General features: G+C 37.4%; 1 protein-coding gene across 1 annotated transcript in view; it reads right to left on the reverse strand.

Moving 5' to 3' along the window:
* Positions 1-12,138, reverse strand: part of neo1a (neogenin 1a) — a 244,433-nt gene that overhangs the window by 84,212 nt on the left and 148,083 nt on the right. The window contains 1 exon segment of the mRNA XM_030128363.1: positions 7,424-7,560. Within this exon segment, the coding sequence (XP_029984223.1) occupies positions 7,424-7,560 (137 nt within the window).

Below are 12,138 nucleotides of genomic sequence, written 5' to 3' on the forward strand. Positions count from 1 at the left end.
CCACAGAACTTGCCGCCAAACTAGAAAACTGACAGAAAACTCTGACTGACAATGACCTGGATGCTTTTGTGCCTGTCTGAATATTTCTTGCCGTGATGATGCATCAGCGTGCTGAGCCGACTTCCACTGGTCCAACACCACTGCCCACAGCGGTGATATGAGCTGAGCTGCACAGTCACACAATAGACTGGAATACTTTACAAGACAGACACACTGATAGAGCTTTATCTGAAATAAATAGACTGGATTGAACACATGAATACAGCCAGAGGAATGGGTGTATCTGAGAGAAACCTATTAGGAGGAGATAACACCCACTAACAAAAGGGGAAAAGGTGTGAGCCTGTGGGTATTGCTGTTATCAGATTACAGTTTCTTTAAATAGCTATATGGAAAGTTTCTTTTTCCTTTCGTCAGAATGTAACTGCTCTGTGACACCAGTGGGGGGGCAGGAAGATGGTGTGTCAAAGTAAAAATAGACTAAAATATCCAACAGATCTGTACCTCTTTCAGACCTTTCCCCTCAGTAGATGGAAAGCAACTTTGGGCACAGTTTAGAAAAAACTCTATTACAGCAAAATGTATTTCAGTAGACACCACACACATTTTTCCTTTTGTTACGTTACCTTCTATCCTGCAGCGAGTTCCTTTAAGTATGTAGATATGATATAAGGTCAATGAATAGCTTTTTTCAAACCACCACTCACCCTAGAAAGAGTAAAGATGACGGCAGAATGCTGGAATTCAGCATCGCTATGAGGGTTTTATACCCATTTTTGCTAATTTCTGTCATAAAGTAATGTTTCATAATATGTGTGGCTATAAACCTGCAGTATTCAGCCCGTAGGAAAGACATTACACTTTTACAGGGGCAATGAATTCCTGTATGTGAGCCCTTGACATGGAAACAACACATGAAATGACAGCGAGAGGCCATGACAGATGAGGGCCACTGACTCGCAGCACAATAAAACTGAAAACTTCCATGTTTGTGTGTGTGTGTGTTTGGAGAACAGAAATAGTTTTTCCACAAAACACACACACACAAACAGTCCACGTCTGGGTGGTGCCCTGTCACGCAACACCATAATCAAAAGCCGCTGCCTCCTCTGGCCCCATTTATTCTCTTGCCAGCTCTAATCAGGGGTGAGATGTCACAGCAAAGTCACGCTGAACACAACACACACTCGCAAACATACAATACAGTGTTTCCACAAGACTCTGTAAAGTGATAATAGCATAAGAATGGGCTTAAGGTTGCTTTCTGTGAAGACTTCCAAACTTTTTTTTAACAACATGCAAGACTTCGACAACTGCATAACAAGTTTTGCTACCATCTTCAACGTACGTTATTGTAGACTGAAGTCAAATCTTAAGGAAATACTATAATCCTATCTGTCTCGTTGGCACTTTGATTTTATTCAGTGAAAGATATGGCACACAACTCCGTTGAATAGCTATTGCTTATTTTGACAGGTGCTGGCGTTATCACATCTGAAGCCTGGGTGAGATCTATTGGACATCATTTCACAGAGCAAAGAGCTATCCCTGTTGTACCATTTTGTCCATATAAATATAAATATAAATATCCTGCAAACGCAACAGACTCACCAAAAACATACCTTTGAGATTAGTGTCTACTCAGATAAATAATATTATGAACCAGGGTTTGGTCATTTTTACTCACTTTTACAGCTCGGTTCCAATCAGCTGATACCAAGAAAATTTGTTAATAATGTGTAATTCGATAGAACTAGTTAAATGATTATTACTATTTTTTACAAATTACATTAAATTAAAGTCAGATAATAGGCACACTAATACAAAACTTTACCAACAGAACAGAACTGCTTTTAAATGTTGTGTTTCCACTGCCTGGAACAACCTACGAAAGGAAATAAAACTGAAGGTACTGGTCTCTTTAAATACAGTCAAAGTCATTTTAAATGAACGGGAAAAGGATTAATCTGAATATAGATGTTTTCTAAACCAATCGAATCAGGTTCTGTTTTCAGATGTTTATAAAGATCACTGTTGTATACTTCTAGTACCTTTTAAATTATTATTAGTGGTGTTTCATGCATGCTTGGTGTTTTCTGAATGTTTTTAGAACTCAGTTTTACTATGTGTTTTATATATGTTTTTAGTGTGAATGTGTGGCTAAAATTTCAACTTTCTCTAACCTCTGCTGCTGCTTTGGCCAGGACACTCTAGAAAAGAGATTTTTAATCTCAACGAGCAATTTTTTTCCTGGTTAAATAAAAGTTAATAAATAAATAAATAAGATAAGATCCGTACAATTTGTGAGCTCCCAAGAAGATATTTATTCACTACAGTGACGTTTTGGGCGTCAGCCCTTCATCAGACATGAGACAGGTCATAATAAATAAATAAAACAGGCACTCTAACCCTCATTTTAAAGGCAGATTCTTGCTGCCTACACACAAGAATGCAGTGACTGTAAGTGGTCAAAATATGCTATGCCAGTAGGGGGCGATACAGTGAACACCCATAATGGACAAACTTTCTAAGAATTCAAAATGAACTTTATTTCCCGGTGGAAAAACAAAAACAGCAAAACCAAAAGCTTTTGCTGACGAAATGGTCCAGCCATGGTGATAGAAGGCGTAATTAAAGAAATGTAAAGAGCTCAAATGTTGTTGTTGCTGAGTTAGGCACATGCTCAATTCACAAAACATGCATGAACTGAGAATGATGATGTTGCTTCATATAATGATACATACAAACTGTCATTTTCAAACTCTGCACCATTTACTAGTTGAGTGATCTAGAATATGTGGACAACAGGATGAACCAAAAACATGAAAATGCTCATTTTGCTCATTTTCCATAGAAGTGAATCAGAATGAAAACAAGTCAATAACCTTTGAAGATTTGTTGTCGTGCTAGTCACAGCAATGTCTCATTTATTAACTTTCTAGTTCATGTCATTTGAAAGGAAGAATATCTTATACAGTTTTCATTCTACAGGATCAGAAACTGAAAAGATATGTTTCATTTCTACATTTGGCCTGTAGTTAAGTAAGTGCTTTTTCACAGCAGATATTTTGTTAGGTAAAACCATGAAAAGTGTAGATTAGTGGTAAAATTACCAAAGGCTCTGTTGTATTAATATCCTGTCCACATTGATATGGAATGGGTAATTTCAACCTCTATTTCTGAAAATAATTCTTTGTATACAAAATATCTGTGTCCACACTATAATGTGGAAATGCTTACACAGATACCAATACAAACACTCGTACAGTTTGTGTTGGACTTCAAAACCTCAGATAATATTAGAGGCAACAAATACAGAGGATTTAGTCTGTCATGAAGTTGAGCTGCAACAATCATGGTTATAATGGTTTGGGTTTCTGAAGTATATTCTTTATACTGTATAGATTTCACAACAACACATATGTCCATTTCTAAATGTGTGTGCTGAACTCAAACTACTGCAGGTCACACACACCTTCATAACCACCTTCATAACCTGGATTTGATGTTTCAGGTGCAGTTTCATTACACAGAGCAACAACAAGCATGGTTTTAAAAATCTCCAATTTTGTAACCTAAAAGGCTGTTTATGTGTGAATGAGAGGCCAAAACAGAGAGAATAATATCCATTCTGCAAAATATCCACATTAGTGAAAATGGGACACTAACTGAACCAGCCAATGATCCACCATCCTGAGGCCTGAAAATAATCGATCTGAAAGAGTCTTTTATAATGAGGCCAATTATACCTCAGTGTTCACTGTCTTCAGTCAAAAATGTCTGAGAAAAAGGTCTTCTAGGTACCTAGAGTTGATGCTAAAATGTAATATTTCCACATCAAAATATCTGACAAGGCAAGACAAAGCCCTGTTTTTCTTCAATGTAATGCTCATTTTTATTTGGTGTCCTGTAAATAGCATCATATCTAGAGCTGAAATGATTACTTGATTAACTGTCTTGTTTTGATTTAAAAAATTATTGAATTACAATTTTCCAGAAGCAAAGCTACATTTCCATAATTTTGCTGCAGCTAAACATTGGTCCTGCTGTTGTGTTTCACACAGACACTTATTGTGACGCACATGATGCCAGGATCAACACCAAGTATGTTAGTTCCATCTTAAGTTGTTAGTAAGTTGGATCCAAATGTGTTGAAGACTGCAGTGCACAAATTGGTTGAAGAAGTCATTTGACTTCATTGTTGTTTATATCTAAATATATTTGTATACATACTTTTATACTGTTGGTGTTGTTGTTATTTCCATATAGATTTTCCAAATATATCCTTTTACCTTTTGCAGTGATTCTTGTGGGTTCTGGAATAAAAGATAAGCTGTTTGTGATTTTCAGACATGTCTTTTTTACATTTTAGTATTTTCTCCACCTGTTCAAATAACAGTTTAATCAAATCAAAGAAAATAATCAACAGATTAATCAATTAAAAAATTCTCATTAGCAGCTCTAATATCCATTTTACTAACAATAATGGTAACAATAAAAAAAACCCCCAAAAAAACAGTAAGAATGGCCCCACTCTATTTCATGATCCTCATTTCCTATTATGTTTTTTTTTTTTTATTGTATTGACTGAGATGAACCAGAAACTAGATAAAGTGTATTTAATTGAAGAGCCACAGAGGAACTTTATCTGTTTATCTGAATAGTCGGAGTTCTATTCATATCCATACAGGTGACTGGAGTCAGTGCATAATTGACCTTCATTACATATGCGTAGCTGTGGGTGTGAGCGTATGCACACACCTGCTGCAGCCCTCATGAAAACCTCCTTCCACAGACGCGCAGTGGCCACAAACCCTGCAGCTATCTCCAGGCGGACCCTCAGAGTGTTTTACTCTATCAAATCCCAGGGTGACTCTGTGTATCCATTCCAAAGCATAAACTGTCTAGTGTTTAGGAAAAAGCCACTAGCCATAAACATACAATTTCTCCTTGTTACTACTGCAAGAAAAGGCCCTAAAGGTGTTTTAGAAGAGTCAGACACTGGAAAAATTGTTTTGTTGTTGGTATAGAGTCACACCTCATTGATTTCTATTGTGCTTTTTACTGCTTCTGTAGGGCATCAATTGACCTTTCAAGTGTCACCTCTGTTCACAAGAGAGCAAATCAATACCACAGTCGGGTTTCTTCATTAATCTGTATGAGGCAAATGCAATTAGTTCAGTGTGTCTACTACATGGGAACTAATCCAATGTTATATTGCATAAAAATGACAAATGTCCTTCAGTGATGTTTTAGAAGATCAACCCTCTGCTCAGGGTCAGATGGGAGACACAAAGGATTACGAGAGAATTCAGTGGACGGACGTGCAGAAAAACAGAAACCGAGTGAAGTCAGACAACCTCCTGCGACCTGATCCGATTTTCCATTACTGTCTCCTTTAATCACAGCAAGTGACGGGGGAATGATGAAAGGGTGGTGGTGACGGAAGGGGGAGTGGAAAAGAGATGAAGTGATTCGGGGAAGAAAGAAAGGGATGGAGTTGGAGGATGATGGGGCTGAGTGTAAAATGCAATGAAGTCAGGAATGAGCCTCAGGGAGTTCCCCAATATGTTTAAGTTATTTCACACCCAGTCCTCTTTCATTCACCTTAGAGAGTCTGGGTTTACATGTGTTTTTTCAGAACAAAACAGACCTACAATAGCAATTAAAAAACAATCACTGTGTGTCTGATATTTTAAGATCATTCTGTAGGACTAGTTGCTTGTAGGAAGTGAGGCACTCAGAGTAGGGCTGAGATTAAAAAGCCTTTATTTCAGCATGGCCAAACAAGTTAAAAAGTATAATAGTTTAAACAGCGTAAATAGTTTTTAACTTGTTTGGCCATGCTGCAATAAAGGCTTTTTAATCTCAGCCCTACTCTGAGTGCCTCACTTCCTACAAGCAACTAGTATTTGGATCCCAACACTGATGAGCACCAGAAGCAAGGAAAGAAGACCAACGATACCCACGCAGCGCTCCAGCCTTGTGTTTTTTTGATTTAACATTCTGTAGGACTATTTGGTTATGTTTATTTAGTTTTTTATTTAGTTAGATTGAATATAACATCTGACACAATTTGACTTTCATGCCAAAATTCAATCTACGTTTTACCAGGAGATGTTACTTAATCTTATTTATCACTTACAAGCTTTGCACAAATTAGGTTTTTACTTTGTAGGATTCTGACAGTTAGCATCAGTCAGAATTCATTCATTCACACATGTCCAGGCAGACAGACATTAAAGAATCTGCACTTAAAAGTAATCTGAAAACATGTCTTTGAGTGTGGATGAGGGGCCAAAATGGAATGTGTTATCATTTCTACTATATTTAATTTTCAGTTACTTATTTAATTCAACTTAACATGTATTTATGATAATCTGACTTGACTATCAAACAGAGATTTGAAGAAAAATTCAGAAATATAATCTGCTATTCACCAGGAGATGTTTATCATCATAATCGTATTTATATATTATCTGAAATTTTGCACAAATTAGGTTTCTATTTAGCACAGCTCTGACAGTTAACATTAGTCAGCATTCATTTGGGAAACAGACATTTGTCAAAGTGTAATAATTAATTTCTTAAATTCTTTCTTTTCTTTTTTTTTGCCTGAAATGTGTGTTCCATTTAAAATGCCTCATCAACAACAAATTTAAATGTTGCTAAATACACTATCAGCACTCTGGGTCCTCGAAATAGACTGGATAAAGGAGAAAGTATTTTTGCCTGCAGCCAAAATCCTTTTGTGCCTTACAAAATATGGAAAGTAATCTGTCAGAACACAAAATTTTACTATAATACCCCAATATTTGGCCTGTAATGACACAAAAGCAAACAATAAAGTGGTTGACACTTACTGTTTCTTCCAATTCCTATACATATTTGTCTTATTCCTGTGTGGAATGGAGTTTTGTGGAATAATAGATGTAACAGATCAAAACTCTTCATATGTGCTTAGGTGCTGAAGTCAGTGTTAATATTTCATACTGTCTCCATGTTTACACATACATTCAATTTTTCTTGCTGCTCAACACTTCCCAGTTGGATTGGCTTTAGAAGCAGGAGGTGATTTGAGGGTTCATTGAGACCAGAAGTACGTCATCTCTCCTCCACTGCACATACATCCTGCCCACTGGGCCTCACCAGTCTCCAATCTGCACCCTAATTTCCACCTTCACGCTCACTTTGTTTCTAATTTACTCCAAACAATAAAGCTAATATGTTTTTAGATTGCCTGACTTGTAACTACAAAAGGATGGATTCAGGTTCAGCTCAAGTCGTTGGTAAACTCTGCATATACTTCATCTGCACCTCTGGCATTGTTACAATTTTGCACCAGAATATATTTTCATATGCTGTACACCCAGGTTTGTGCATATGCAGTGTAATAAAATAGATTTTGGATGAAAGACGGCACCTTGTACTGTGACCTGAGCCTGGGCTTCAATGGAAGCGTTGCCACTGTCTGCCGTGCAGGTGTAGATCCCAGCATCCTCCTCTGTGAGATTGGAAATCTGGAGAATTCCCCCTCCCAGAATCTCCACACGACCCTCACTATAAGGACAAAGACAGCAGACATATAAGTTAAAACAATCAAAAATAGGTAATTGGTACAAAAGGAAAACATGCCTGATTCTTATTTTCCAACTGGTCTGAATCTAAAAACCTTTATATTTGACCAAATTACTGAATATAATAGACTACCGACAGTCTTATTCCACATTAATTTTCTACTACTGTATCAGTGATAGTGGAATATACTTGTTTGTAATCAAAGATACAGATATCTCAAAGTTTACCAATCAGATCTTTGACAAATTTATGTATAGATGCGACTGTAAATGAAACTTCAGATCTTGTGTTTAACCTTTTCACATATCCAGTGCATCTTTGATTAATACCGTTATTCCCGATATTCAATACACATTGAGCAAACACAAATCTGTAACAGATGACACTTGCATAGCTGTAAACAATAGCCATTATCATTCTGGGAGAGAAAAAAACAACTTTAAGGTCATTTCTATTTCTTTTAACCAACTGCAGTTGTTTTGTGTTAGTATGATGGTGAATTTAGAAAGAGTACCTAGAGATCAGAGAGTCAAAAACCAAGATAATGGAAAGGAGGAGAATACCAGCTGAAATAGCCACCTGATAATGGGTTTACTCCAGATATGCTACCTCCTGTGAGAGAAATTGAACTTACAATACCAAAAAACCTGAAAATAAGCAATGAAAAGGAAGATTAGATTGTAAAAAGAAAAGCATCATTGCCTATATGGAATCATGTTGGGGACAGAAAGACTGATGTTGAATAAAACCATGGACTTTGCCGACAGCTTTTTGCAATTGTTACAACAACATGAGACTAATCTGTAGGATGGTTTAAATCTGAACCAAAAATGTCTGAATGCAAAGCCACATGTGAATACCACCCAAAGCCCGAAACTCTTTCTGATCCCAGTGTTCGATATGAGGAAGGTTAAATCTTCAACCGAATTCATGTATTAGTTAATAAAAAAATGATGCCAATACCATGCAACCTTAGCTTATATGTCATGTTCTCCATGAACAATATTACTGACATCTCTAAAAAGTGCTTTGGTAAATGTAATTTTCTCCATCATATTCAGGTGACCTCAGGCTGCTCCCCCTCTGGCTAGATGTAACACCTTGATCAAGATTAATTTCCACCTTAAGGTCTATTTCCTAGATTTCTAAAGTATGTAAGTCATCTCAACTTATCTCTATGAAGTCAATCCCCCTGTGTTGATTCAGATCATTGAGCAGCAAGAGTTCTATCCTCTGGTGCTGATGTTACCCCACTGCCCTGTAGTTGACTCTGCAAACTCTGTTCTCTCTTCATGCTTTCCTAGCTCTGTCTCTTCTAGCCAATTCTCTGAATAAATAAAATATGTTAAAATTTGAGTCAAACGCCCTGAAACTAATGCAATTTGAAATTATCCAACAATTGTGATTCAGAGGTCATATAACATGACTAATCTAAATAAATTAATGTAGGAAAAAAAGCACTTAGTGATCCCTCTTGTATAAAATGAATTTGTTCATGACAGCATTAAAAGAATGAATGCACCATGCTTTTAAAGTTTAATATACAGAGTTTTATCCCGAAGGTGTCAGTTTGGATTTTACATTATTTAGAGCTACAGCTGAGGCTCAGAGTTTACTCAGTGTCTCTTACTGCAGTTATTACGTCGTCTTAACAAATGTTTTCATTTTCTTTCGTCAGCTGTTAATTAACTGGGACGACAGCAACACCGTGATCTAACATCGAGGAAAAGTGATCCGAATACAAAAATATTCCAGTAATTTAGTATTTATCAGGCTGTTCTCCATATATAGGTCATGTAAAGGTTACCAAAGGTATGGAAACTGGAAACAGGATTCAGTCACAATGCTCTGTTATGTTAATAGTTTTAAAGATTTAATGAATTATTATCCAAAATACTCATACTATCATAGTATATCATGTATATATCTATATTATATATTTCATGGTTTAAAGAGATCAATTTATGTACTGCAGAAATGTAAGCACTGGACTAAAACAGAAGACCACAGCCAGGAGACATTGTCATGGTTTTCATCACATCTGAGCTGAGTCTTAAATATTTAATAGTATAAACTATTTAGGCCTGTTCCAAAAATACAACAGAAATATCTATTTGTATAGCCTCTATTTCACCCAGCACCCCTCCTCCATTCACCCATCTTTGATTTTGCCAATAGGCCTCGGGGAAAGCAGCAGTCGGTGGCCAAGATATGGCTTGATTCAACAACCACTAGAGCATGGGAGTAGGAGGAGGCTGAGAGGAAAGAAAACAGAAATCAATAGCTTACAGAGAGACCTCTGCATTCAGACGAGAGAGCGAAGGAGAGAGGGGGAGGGGAGGGAGGAAGGGAGGAAGGGAGGAGCAGCAGGTCAGTCAGTCCAAAGAGGAGGAGAGTGGGATCAGTGCATAAGGGGGGGGTTAAGCAGAGGAAAGGAGCGCACCCAGGAAAACAGCACTACGCTGCAGCTCCATGTAGTTTTAAACAAACTGCTGAATAGCTTTGGCTTCCACTACAACTCCTTTTTCTATCTCCCTGACAAGTCCTGGATTTGGCAACGCTGCCCTTTGAGACCATCTGCCTTTTCTGTCTGCACTAGAGTGGAGTGTTCGAGGGCCACTCGACCTGCTGTCACCGAAACGACAGCAACACTCGCCACAACAATATCCAGTTATAACAGTCAGCAAACACTGTTGATTAGTCAGCCACATCTAACAGTTGTAGTGAGAGACTCTGGAGCCTAAAGTATCAAATACAGGCAATGCAGGCAAAACTTAACGGGTTGAGGATTCAAACACATGGAATTCTGAGGAATTCTAACACAACCACTCGTATTTAAAGAGCCTGATAGGGCATAATAAAAATGCTCTTAAACCCATGTATGACCCATCTATACCAGGCTGATATGACAAGTTACTGATTAGTGTTCACTCATACTAACGAATGAACAATTCTGAAAAATTTACATTTGAATGGATTTCTTTGGGGGATGAGTTGGCATGAAATGGTCAAAGATTCCTACTAATTCATAAAGTTGTAACTAAGGCTGCAACTACTGATTATTTTTGTAATTGATTAATCCATCGATGATTTTCTTCAATTGAATTACCCAATATTTTGAATAGGTGAAAAAAATTGCAAAAATGTGAAAATGACATGTCTGAAGATGACAAACAATTTGCTCTTTAATCCAGAACCTGCTGAAACAACAACCACAAAAAGTATAAAAGTAAAACGATACATAAAAAGTATCTATTTAGAAATAACAATAATAACAACAGTATAAAAGTATATATAAAAATATCTATGCTATACACAACACACCAAATGACATCAAACAATACAAACAACTACAAACAACATGTGCACTGCAGTCTTCAACACATTTGTATCCAACTTACTGACAACTTAAGATGGAACCAACACACAACTTTGTGTTGATCCTGGGGTTAAGTGTGTTACAATAAGCGTCCGTGTGAAACACAACAGTGGAAGTGATGTTGAGCTGCAGCAAAATTATGGAAATGAAACTTTGATTCTGGAAAACTGTAACTGAATATCTTTTTAATCAATTTGAGTCAAGTAATTGTTTTAGCTTTAGTTACAACTCGCTAAATTCTGCACTGACCTCAGTTAAAGCATCAGTATTGGCTGATATTTGCCGTTTTGTCTACCATCGGTCTGTTAGCAAAAAACGGGACATTCCCCAACAGCAGTGGTCGATGTTTATCTGTTGCTGTATGAGAGACTTCCTGTCTGATTACAGCTCTGCTACAAAATCTGACTGCAGCCACACTCCACTTGGTTCTGTTTCAATAGTGCCAAGTTGTATTCAATACGCTGCCAAATAGCTGTAAAAGTGTATTGTCTGCATTTCCAGTGGACTGTGATGAACAGTCTATGTGTGTCTCTGATGATAAGCAAGTGAGGACCCAAAACAATAGTTCATTTAAGTCCACTGATGGAAAGGCAAAAGCCAGCTAAACCTAAACTAAAATAGCATTCTCATCAGCTGTTTTGTCAAATTGTTATCAATGCATCCCTGAAGTTGTGTTGACTCCAGTCAGGCCCAAGAGGGTCATGAAGTGAGATCAGAAGAACCATGTTAACTCATTCAGACTGAAACATAAATTGGGATCTACTCATGTTTCCCTTCAGTCACTGTCAGTTGAACCGGTCCTAGCAGCACAAAGGGCCCCTTCTCACAGTGACAGATTTTGTAAAAAAAAAAAAAAAAGCAAACACCAGCAAGAAACTACTACGCTCACAAAAATCTTGACAGAGAAAGCCCTTGGTCTTCAAACTGGAAAATCCAGTATTGGTGCAAAGGAAAATGCTCTGAATATTCCACAGTCAGTGAAAAGGCCATAGGTCTTGCTGCACATTCATTACATGTCTGTCTATGATAGAGAGTATATGTAGGTCTGCTGGGAGGGTCTATATGCTAAATCCCTGCTATATGAAAAAAAAGACCCAGTGATGAAAGACTCCCCCCTAGCCAGTCTCCCCAGGACAGCCATTCAGACTTTTGGCCTTTAGTGCTGTATGCACTTTAAGATC

Source organism: Sphaeramia orbicularis, chromosome 3, assembly GCF_902148855.1.
Source record: "Sphaeramia orbicularis chromosome 3, fSphaOr1.1, whole genome shotgun sequence".
Classification (NCBI taxonomy): domain Eukaryota; kingdom Metazoa; phylum Chordata; class Actinopteri; order Kurtiformes; family Apogonidae; genus Sphaeramia; species Sphaeramia orbicularis.